This window comes from Pelophylax lessonae, assembly GCF_965119305.1.
Source record: "Pelophylax lessonae genome assembly, chromosome: 4".
Taxonomy (NCBI): Eukaryota; Metazoa; Chordata; class Amphibia; order Anura; family Ranidae; genus Pelophylax; species Pelophylax lessonae.
The window spans coordinates 472883548-472895123 of record NC_138771.1 but is presented as its reverse complement, the minus strand read 5'-3'; the positions used below and the strand labels follow the sequence as shown (position 1 = coordinate 472895123).

General features: G+C 40.2%; 1 protein-coding gene across 2 annotated transcripts in view; it reads right to left on the bottom strand.

The window, feature by feature from the left end:
• Positions 1–1350: 1350 nt before the first annotated feature.
• ABTB3 (ankyrin repeat and BTB domain containing 3) overlaps positions 1351–11576 on the bottom strand; it is a 379618-nt gene continuing 369392 nt past the window's right edge. The window contains exons 11-16 of one of the 2 annotated variants that reach the window (XM_082255199.1): positions 11080–11185; positions 9877–9979; positions 6929–7010; positions 4566–4634; positions 4182–4295; positions 1351–3431 (exon numbers count right to left, since the gene is read on the bottom strand). In XM_082255199.1, coding sequence (XP_082111325.1) covers positions 3222–3431; positions 4182–4295; positions 4566–4634; positions 6929–7010; positions 9877–9979; positions 11080–11185 — 684 coding nt within the window. In that variant the 3' untranslated portion in view covers positions 1351–3221. The remainder of the gene's footprint in view (positions 3432–4181; positions 4296–4565; positions 4635–6928; positions 7011–9876; positions 9980–11079; positions 11186–11576) is intronic. The other variant, XM_082255198.1, reaches the window with a different exon arrangement.

Genomic DNA, 11576 nt, shown 5'->3' with positions numbered 1-11576 from the left:
GGGAATCCAGTAGACTGATGATCCCAGAAGTGTCAGCTTCTCAGTAGACTATTTTCACAGATTGGATTGGCGTTCAGTAGTGTCAGCGGTGGAAAAGATAGGTATTTTCTTTTTTTTCTTTTATGGGTATGACTTTTTACTGATCTTTCTACTTATTGACAGGATTGCTTTAATTTTAACAGATGGTTGTAAATGCTGAAGTATATTCCTCAAATTAGAGTTGAAGATGCTACTTGGGTAAGGAGCAAATTGTCGCCAAATTTTCATAACAAGTTTTATTGAATGCGACTAACTACTACTAGCAATATATCTGAGAAAGCTCTCATTTATCAAGGTCATGATCTATCTAATAGTAGTCACATTCAATTGGACGTATTCTGTAATGTTAAAGACACTTCATAGCTTGTCCAAGCCACTTCTTCAGTTCTAATGCGGTTTTACCATCTCTACCCCCAATGTTGTAAACATGTTTCCCAATTTCAAGCATGTAAATTGATGGATTAACATTTATGAAGCCTGTGTCTCAGAATAACAAGGAGGAGAAGCCTTCATACGTCTTCATGTAATATCCCACCCCAATTGTGTTTAGCTGGTTAGTGGACATGGAGGAGGAGGGAGGGAGTGGGCTGTCATTTATCACTGTGTATACGCCCACGTGTGACTCTATAGTCACATGGGCTGCTCAGATGTGATAGCGGGGAAATGCTCAGCATAGAAACTAACTGAAAATTGAGCATGTGCAGAGGTGCCAACACTGCTCTGCAAAATCCCCAACTGCATTGGGGACATGATCAAAAAGGGGGGGATAAAAAACAGCAGAATCAACCAGGATTTTTGCAGAATACTGAAAACAAATCTCATAGTGACTGAGATGTAATACAGTGGCATCATGTAATACAATGTTTATTGATATTTTTTTATGATGTGGGATTAGTGACACTTTAAGGCCCCTTACACACAGGGAGTCCATCAGGCGGATTCCATTTTTCTCAGCGGGGGGATCGATCCGCCAATCCCCCACTGAGCAGGAGGATGGCAGCTGTGTCTTCGCTCTGTGTGCGGAGACACAGCTGTCAGGTCCCGCTGTTCTCTATGGGGGAATCAGACGGTCCGTTCTCATCCGATCCCATCCGATCTGATCCGCTGGAAAATATGGTTTCCATCCATCCAGATTTGACGGATCGGATGTCAGTGGACATGTCTCCACTGACATCCGATGCCCCATAGAGATACTTGAGGCATCCGTTTAGATCCACCAAAAAAACAGACAGGCGGATCTAAACGGTTCGCCTGTGTGAAAGGGGCCTAAGCATCGCCATGATTATATCAAACCCACCCAAATGGCTAATCATCAATTTAACCAGTGCAACACGTTTTGGCAAACTCATATCCTTGGTGATCCAAGAATCAGGACCATCTTATAGGATAGTTTGGAAGTATGCTAAATTAAGTTTAGTAGGAAAAACCTGAAGTGCCTATGGTAACTATGCAAACTGAACCCTGCTTGAAAATCTTACAGTGCCAATAGGCACCAATACAAAAACATTGACAGACCAAAGCTATAGAACAGCTTTGTAAACTGCTAGTGTGACACCGGAGTGACTTGATTGCTCCAAAAGCCAAGGACATCAAATTGCATCAGACACTGATATTCAAACAACGTACCAAAAAATTTACATTGCATTGTCCAGTGAGAGATTATCTAACAACTACCAGTCATCGGAGCTTCGACAAGAACTGGCATGCTTGTCTAAATACACGATGCCCTAGTTTTTCGACATGGAAAAAAAATGTTATTTTTATTAACATCAGCCATAGTCTCACAAAGTTTTTTTTTTTTTTTAAGTTGTACATTAAATTCATCATGCAAATTGATTGCTAAGCAAAAAATTGTCCAGGAGGACGGTGGCACGTAACAAGTCCATGTGTTTTTTTTTTTTTTCTTTTTTCGGCATACATTTAAGAAATTTCCTGACACACAGAACGAAACGTACAAAGACGAGGTGGTGTTTTTGACTTTTTTTGTGGCGTTGTCCTACAGTAACAAACTAAACATAAGATAACTGTTTAGGTAAATGATAACTATGATCCTTATGGCTTTCAGTGCTCAAACACGGTGACACACTGGTATCTCTACAATGCAATAAAAAATAATTACTTTATATTACAAGAATAGAGGGGAAAAAATAAAAACTTTCGCACCATTTTTTACTATGTCATGTAAAAACTAACATCTACAATCAATTTAACATATTCACAGTGAAACAAAATTGGGCATGTGCAGTGTGAACTTCACAAATGGACGATTAACTGCAGAATTTTTTTTTTGGCAAAAAAATGATACACAATAATCATGCAAATCAGAGTTTGCTTAGTTTGTTCAAAGTAACTATCGACATGCCAATTTTTGAAACCTTTTGAAACTTTGTTTCTCTATCACCAATAATAATGACTGCACACCTGTTTTTGAAACTGATTTCTTCTTCGTCCAGGAAGAAGCAGGAGTTTGAATTATAAGGATGATAATTCAATCATACAGAGTTCACAGAAATTGGTACCGAGTCGTGGAATAAACAGGAAGGATTAAAAGAAATATCGGTCGTACAGATTAATTTACAACTTTTTGAGAAATGAAATACAGAGGATAAGAAAAGTCTTTTTTTTAACTTACAAGGCCACCCCAGTATTTAATAAATTTTTAAAAAGTCCCAACCTTAAAAATCTTTCTGCTTCAGACTGTACAGTCTTATTTTCCATTTTGATAAATTGATTTTTGTTTTATATACGGTTTCTCTCTTTTATAATTCCTAGATTCAAAAACATACGTCACAGCTGCATAATGCTCAGGAAAATCAAAATATCACCTTTAGATAGGTATTTAGTTTGACATCTGCGAACATATTTTTTATACATCTTTCCATATATAATTTCTTAAGTAGGTTTTTATTATTATTATTATTTTTTTGTCTGGTTATACATCAAAGCTGTTTTTCTCTTGGAAAATATTCGGTCATCCTTTTTTGCAGTGTCTTTAAAAAAAATAGAAATTATATTTTCTATGTTTTTTTATATATATATTTTTTCCAAGCTGGAAGTTTTGACGTTTCTGCCGTAAGCCATCGGAGAAAAGTAGGATATTGAGTTTGGTGAAAGTCTTGTTATCTTCACAGGACCCTTTGTGAGCTAATACAGTACACTGTCCATCCTGGCAGCTTGTGATTCTATACTATAGACCCTTTGGAAGAAGACAGATGAATGGACTGTATCCGCGTCGCCAACGTCCTTTGTAAGTCGCCTAGCACATCCTGGCCTGTTGTCTCACAGTTCTTATCATACAAGAGTTGTTTAAAGGCTTCGTTTTCAATGAGAAGCATCATGTTTTTCAAAAAGAAGCCTTCACAGTACGACGAGAGCTCAGGAACACCGAGGAACTGTCAAACACAAGATTATAATAGATTTAGAGGAGAGGACTGGATTAGCCAGTAGATTAAGTATAAATTTCAGTACACGTTGAATGATCCTTAAGCTATATTGGTAAGACACTTAAAGTAAACATCAATCATTTTCACTACTTTAGCTTTCCACAGCCCTGAAATGCCTCCACCCCACAAAATAAAATGGAAAAAAAAAGCATTTTCCTTACAGAACATGTAAAAAAAAAAAAGAAAAACCTCCCTAGTGCCTCTCCCTTGCCCAACAGGTAGAAATCTAGCGTGGGCTACCTGCACACTTACATCACATTGACTTAAATAGGAGGAACTCGTACTGCACATTTAAATCTATGTGATGCTAGATTGCATACGTGGGCAGACCGGCATGAGATCCTTACCATTCTGTGCCGTAGACAGGTAAACATGTCATTTAAAGAGAACCTGTCATGTTCCCATACACATGCTCTGAGAACCCTCTTTATCCTACACACTTCTGGAAGTGTCAAATTCCTGGTCCCTTGCTTAGTGATGTGGCTCCTTCCCTTCCAATGTTTGAGGATGAAGAGGATTCTCTTAGTAACATACATTTTGAATAAAGCAAAGTTCGGCAGTCCAGGAGGAACAGGTAAGTACTGTATCCCTTCTTTACATAAGATTGTTTTTTTTTCTAAATTATAAATTCAGAAAAATTCTCCAGGTACATCCAAACAAATAAAAAAAAAAAAAAAAGAAATATTTTTTTAAAATTACCTTGGCATGGTTATAAATATCCACACAGTTTTCTGTATTAATGCTTTTCGCACAGATTATTTCACAGTGGCGTTGCAAAGCTTCTAATTGAAAAAATTTACTCGCTGACAACAGCTGCAGAAAAAAGAAGTGGCGTTAAGGATGGCAAATCCATAATTTCAAGTAAAACAGCCATAATAATAAGCTGATTTCATGCATGGGCTGGAGACCAAGCCCTTGAAATACAGCGCCAATATTGGATTATCAATCAATCAGTAAATTGGCATTGAGGTGGCGCCTCTGTCGCATCGGCAGGATAGAGTAAATGGTTTCTTCTCGAAACATCTGCGGCTGGTTAAGCCTGAACATCTAATTTACTCAAGACTTCCACAACCCGCGTCTTACCTCCATGATTTCATTATTTTTAATGAGAAGTGATTCTGTGCCTCCGTAATACAGGTACTGCATGACCAGCTGTAGAAAGAAAAAGGGAAGAAAAAAAGTGAAATGCTGTAACAAAAACAGACATCGTGAAGCCATCCTACTTAATGGACCTTGGTAAAAATACCTGTGCATGTTTCAAGGGAAATCTGTGCCTTAGATACCACCTATAATTGCCTATCTTTTCGATATAAAGGTATTAGCAGGCATCTGGCACTTTGACGACATGTACGTTTCTTCATTGCTAGCACTCAATACATACATATATATATATATATATATATATATATATATATATATATATATACACACACACACACAGTGTACTGACATACACTAAGTAGCATATTCAGTCTTTTCATTTCTGCACTGGTCACATTTGCCTGCTTCTTTATTTTAATCACTTGTACCTGTAATAACTGTACTTAGTAAAACTTTAATAAAAATCTATTGAAAATGAAAACTCTATCCAAACAGCTTAATATTCAATTAAAAAACATACATGTGTACACTATGCATGATTTTGTTCAGCCACTTTTGTGATTTCCATATCCCTGACACTCTGCATATCTAGGAGGTGAATGTGATTTCTTTCTTTAGGCCCCTTTCACACATGTGGATGCCTTGTGGACGTTAACGGATGAAAAACGGACATCTCATGGCAATGGCATAGAAAAATGAATGTAAAAAAAAAAAAGGAGGATCATCCATTTACAATCTGTTTACATCTGTCAACATCTGTTTTTTTGGAACAGATCAATACCCTAGTTTTCTTCCGTTAAAACAACGGATTGGATGAAAAACAAATGTAAACGGACAATCGGTCTGTTTTTGCATGAAAAAATGGCTCCAGGGCGCAAGTAGTTCAGGACTCAAGCTGCCGGATATAAAAAACGGATGTAAAAACAGATGAAAAATGAATGACAAACTGATGTAAACTTTTGAAAAAACTCAGGAAAAACGGGACTGAACTGATAAAACTGTGTGAAAGGGGCCTTACAGCTAAGAAATATAGTGATCTCTCCTTTTTTTACAGACTGGACTTCTGATTGGACAATGATGGATAAAAAGCACACTATGTTCTCAGTGTTTGACAGTCCTGTGCAATATTACTGGGTGACACTACTGACTACATGATTACAGAAAGAATATAGAATGACAAATTCAGATACCTATGCAAGCGGTTTTTAAAATACTTTTAATTATTTTTTATTAAACTGACTTAATACTTGCATATATTTGCTCTGAGTTCCACTTAAAAGCCATGGCTATTAGACTGACATAACTAATGTCTTACTACAGCTTTGGATAGACTGTCAAGGAGCAAGGTCTGATAAAATGGAATTGGCTGGGATGGTTTTATTACTACTGGCAATAGTCTGAGCACTGTATGATGCATAATTTATGCTAACTGCATTGACTATGTGCTCCTATTAATATGACGTGCATAATTCATAAACCATTCTAACCTGCTAGGTCAAATTATATTAAAGTAAATCCTACATTAAATATGTCAGGACCGTTACATTAAAATGCTGCTGGACATAGATTAGTGGTATGTAGTTCTTGTTTTTATATTAACTTCATACAACTCTTGTCTGGCAATGTCTGACATGGCTTTTGCCAGTGTGACCATGCATAGTCTGCAGAGCAAACCCACTTAGAAACTGTTCTGCAGCAGCAGCTGTAAGACAGGGCCAGCATAATAGTACACCCTGACTGCACACTTGGAATCACTAAAGTTCTGGCTTTATTGTAGATTTAAGTGGGGTTTAGGTTGGTGGATTCATTGCCCCATTGGATTATATATGTTTTATGCATTGCAATGGCTTGGTCTCCTTGTCACAGTTTCTGGCTGTGCCTTCTTTGTCTGGGCTCTAACAATCACTGAGATCCAGTAATCAAATATCCAGCATGCCTTTCTTTCTCTCTTCCTCTACAAGTCATTTCTGGCAGGTTTCAGCTCTGCAAATGATGTGAAATACAGGGGGCATTCCTTTATGAATGCACTGTGCTTCTCCACTTCAGCCACAAGATGGTGCTGTGCATAGAGGGATGCTGTAACAGGGATGCTGTGGATGCCATAATTTACCAAGTTTTCTTTCAGTCTCTCCCAGGGGACTACTGTGAAGCCTGTGCACTATTAATTGCTAGTGTTACCAGGGAAATGTATTTAAACTACTTAGTATGTCATATATTTAGGGCCAGATCTCATCAGTTACATTGTTTGACCACATACTGTATATCTGCATATTAGTACAGCCTTGTCATGCAAATGAATATTGTACTCTTTGCTGAATTAAAACTTTTTCTTCAAAAAAACTTACCTGAAAGATATGAAACTTCACATAGTTGATCTCAATACAGTTGTTTTCTGTAGTAGACTTGTTTGTAAGAAGTGCTTTAAACCTGAACAAAACAGAGTCCATTAAAAAATGTCTTATTGCCAAAAATCAAACAATGTTCACAGCCATTCACAGGTTTACTGGATAAGGAATCAGCAAAGTAAATGCACTCTCTTTTTCATCACTTACAGAAAATCTTAGCCTTAAATATTCTTTGAACATTTCTATAGATGACTTCATCAGGGATTGAACAGTGTGAGTGCATGCAGAGTACCCAAGAAACAACACCCGCTCAGGGTATTCTAAAGGAACCAACATGTTAAAAGTGAACCTATTTAGGGTACTAAATAGAATCTTTAAATTAGGACTAAGTACCCTTAGCAACAAAAACATTCAATGTGCTGTTTTTTCTTCTGAATTCCAAGAGATAGAGGAACAGCAGGAAAATTGAGCATAAATGAAAGATTAGAGCACAATAAAATATGTATAAAGACTACTCAAAAGTTATTTTATTTCTACCATGTCTGTAGTTTTGAAAAGCTTTTGCACAGTTTTAAAAATTTTAATCTGTCCAGTCATATAGCACACGGCTGGCAGCAATGGTCCCTGACAATAATTAAAAGCATTTCTGATGGCCAGAAGCACATGTTTTTAAGGCCTGGGTCAAGCCTTTGAGAGGTGGAAATCTAGTTGAACAACATAAAAGAGATCAAAGATTGCTGTTGTTTGGCACCCATTCTTTTTAAAGAAATTACATAGCAAGGCCTAACTAAATAGTAAGGAAAAGTTGTGGGTGGTGTCATTAGAGCAGTGGATGGTGTCAGTCAGTAGAGAAGGGGACGGTGTCAATCAGTAGAGAAGGGAACGGTGTCAGTCAGTAGAGAAGGGGACAGTGTCAGTCAGTAGAGCAGTGGACGGTGTCAGTCAGTAGAGAAGGGGACGGTGTCAGTCAGTAGACCAGTGGACGGTGTCCGTCAGTAGAGCAGTGGACGGTGTCAGTAAGTAGAGCAGTGGATGGTGTCAGTCAGTAGACCAGTGGACGGTGTCCGTCAGTAGAGCAGTGGATGGTGTCAGTCAGTAGACCAGTGGACGGTGTCCGTCAGTAGAGCAGTGGATGGTGTCAGTCAGTAAAGCAGTGGATGGTGTCAGTAAGTAGAGCAGTGGATGGTGTCAGTCAGTAGACCAGTGGACGGTGTCCGTCAGTAGAGCAGTGGATGGTGTCAGTCAGTAGACCAGTGGACGGTGTCCGTCAGTAGAGCAGTGGATGGTGTCAGTCAGTAAAGCAGTGGATGGTGTCAGTCACTAGAGAAGGGGACAGTGTCAGTCAGTAGAGAAGGGGATGGTGTCAGTCAGTAGAGAAGGGGACAGTGTCAGTCAGTAGAGAAGGGGACAGTGTCAGTCAGTAGAGAAGGGGACGGTGTCAGTCAGTAGAGAAGGGGGCGGTGTCAGTCAGTAGAGAAGGGGACAGTGTCAGTCAGTAGAGAAGGGGACGGTGTGAGTCAGTAGAGAAGGGGAGGGTGTCAGTCAGTAGAGAAGGGGACGGTGTCAGTCAGTAGAGAAGGGGACGGTGTCAGTCAGTAGAGAAAGGGACGGTTTCAGTCAGTAGAGCAGTAGATGGTGTCAGTCAGTAGGGAAGGGGACGTTTTCAGTCAGTAGAGAAGAGGACAGTGTCAGTAGGGCAGTGGACATTGTCAGTAGAGCATTGGATGGTGTCAGTATGGCGGTGGACAGTGTCAGTAGTTTTTTTTTGTTGTGCATTTATTTATTTTTTTATTTTTTTAACAGCCCCGTTGGGGGGGTTGGTGAAATATCAGTGATCTAAGCAGACTCCTGATGTCTCAGCCCTTAATCCTCATCTCTGCAGCCTCAGCTGCACAGAATGAATGAACAGAAATCGATCATCTCAGGAGATCAGAATTTCCACTCTAAAGCCTAGTATACACGGGCCAAATAATAATAATAAAAAAAACATTCAACATTTGGTTGAGCATGCTGGAAAACCATCAGCCGATCGGCTCCTGATCAGCGCTCTCAGCCAAAGGCCAGAGTGTTCTTGTGTCCCCCTGTCAGAACACAATAGCTCAGCGAGGGATACCGCTGTACTAACATAGGGTAGTTAGTACATCGGCTCTGGCCTGAGCTGAAAATAACAGATAGTGTGTACTAGGCTTTATTACACTATAATAGTGCAATAACTACCTCCTGGGGATGGGTGTGTGTGTGCTGGTGTTCACTTTTGCTCAATATTTCCTAAAGTCTAGTACACACGATCATTTTTTTTTTGTTCAACCCGATGGGTTGAACGAAAAAAAGACTGACAGCTCAGGTCGGAGCCCCGGAACTAACTACCCGACATTAGTACAGCGATCTCCCCCGCTGAGCTATTGTGTTCTGACAGTGGGGCACTCCCCTTGCCAGAACACTCAAGTCAGTGCTCTCAGCCATTGGCGGGAGTCGGTCAGCTGCTGGTTTTCCAGCATGCTCGGCCGGCTTCTGTCGTACTGGCTGAAATACACACGACCACATATATCTGCATACACATCGGAACCGGCTGATGTCACCCGGCTTTCGACCCGTGTGTACAAGGCTTTAATGTCATAGCAGAGATATCAGGCTGGAAGGCTACCATGGAGCATGACCTTTCTCCTGTCTGAACTCAGGGCTGATACTGCTTTTGTTTTTTTTTTTGATGTGCACTGACATCAGACAAGAGATAAGATGGCCTCACAGCCTGAAACTTCTCTGAAAGGGACAGACTACAAGTAAATTAAAAAAAGCAAGTAATCCCTTCAGAAGTAAGGCTTCACTATTATGAAAGTCCAGGTGAGGAAGTCCAGATTCTTACAAATGCCCCCTTGTGATTGGTTCTATTTAGGCTGCTTACATTTGTATGTATGTCAAAGTAAAATATTACCTTTTAATAATCTCACCTTGGGGATGCTGTAAACAACAACACTTTGTGTGCATAAAAAGGCCTTCCTTCAACAATAAATGTGACATCTGACATCTCTTTGTTGTTGAGAAAATGAGGATCTGGAAAGATATCAAGTCAAAGTCCAGTTGGTTATACATGACAAAACATATGCAAATCATTTTCTGGTCTTCTAACAGAAACTTTAGGGTCTTTTTTATATGAAATATAAGAAGCATTCTTTGCCCTACCTCTATGAATCTGCTGTGGTTCTTCCCTCCACCCACTGGAAGCTGACGTATATAGAGCAAATATATGATCTGCAGCTCCATTAGGAGTAGACCTTGTAACAGAGATGTTGTGGATGCCATCATTTTCCTAGTAAATGACCTCACCCAGGAAATATTGGTCACTGAGGCAGCCCATCATAGTGATGAGCCAATGGGATTGTATTGGGGGTGGGAGGGAGTGGACAAGCTTTGTGTCAGGAAATTAATACAGTTAATTCATGTGCTCATGTACCAGCACACAGACCCGCTTGGCCTAGTATCCAGCGTGCACTGACACGTAGGCACAGCATGCATTGGCGTGCACGTACACGTGTATTGGCACCAAGCTGCCTATTTAAAGGAGATCCTGGTGTGTGCTAATCGCTGGATGTTCTATAGCTTCCTCATGATCCATCCTGCTTTGCTGACTGATCTTCCGCTGCTGACCAGGCTTGTTCCTGACTTTTATCTGTGGATCTTTGATATTGACCTTGCCTCTGACCATTCTCTGCTTTCTTCCCTAGTACTGACCTTGGCTGTCTACTGGATCTTGCTCTGCCTGCTTCCCTGGTCCTGATCTCAGCCTGCTGCATGACCACGTTGTTGCCTCAACGTGTTTGACCCTGGCTTACCCTGACTATGTCTATGACTGTGGCAGTCCCATGCTACCAAACTACTGACACCTGTGCTTCTTTGAGGCTTGTACCTCTATCACCCCATTTAGGGGTGTTCGGACCAGAGCCATAAGGGAAGCCCTCTCATCAACTTGGTCTCCAACCAAGGTATGTGACACTTTGACACCTTATGAAGTGCAGGAATTTTGCCCAATCAGAGTGGCCCAGGATTGGGGTATAGGGAGGCATTGAAAGCTGGTTCAGAAATGAGCACCTCTAAGTGCCTGCACTTTTTTGTTTAACAGAGTCATTTTATTTGTGATATGTTCAACCACTTACCCAGCCTGGATGTCTGTTTGCGCTTTATCTCTGTCAGCTTGGGGATAGGGTATGGTCCATAGCACTGACTGAAGATGACAGCTAGCTGCTGACTGATCACCTCATTCTGGAATCATATAAAAGAAAGGTTACCTTTTTGTTGTCTATGAAGAAACTGAATGTGTCTTGGCAAAAATTACTAAAACCCTCATGTAGCTGTCTGCTATAGAGTTGGTGAAAAACAGATGGTACCCAAACATCTGATGCTGGACACTTAACAACTGCAGCAATGATATAAAACAAAGCAATTGCGCTTCACAGGTGACAGCATTACCAGTTCAAAGAAGATCTGTTGCTAGATTTCAAAGAACACCATTTGTTATATTTTTATATCAATGCCTCAGGGTGCCTTCACACAACTCTTTTACAGTAAAAGATGCCCCATGTGAAAACGTAACAGTAAAAAACACTCTTGGACATAAGTGTGATGGCCTGTCTCAGGTGGGAGTGGTGGTCCA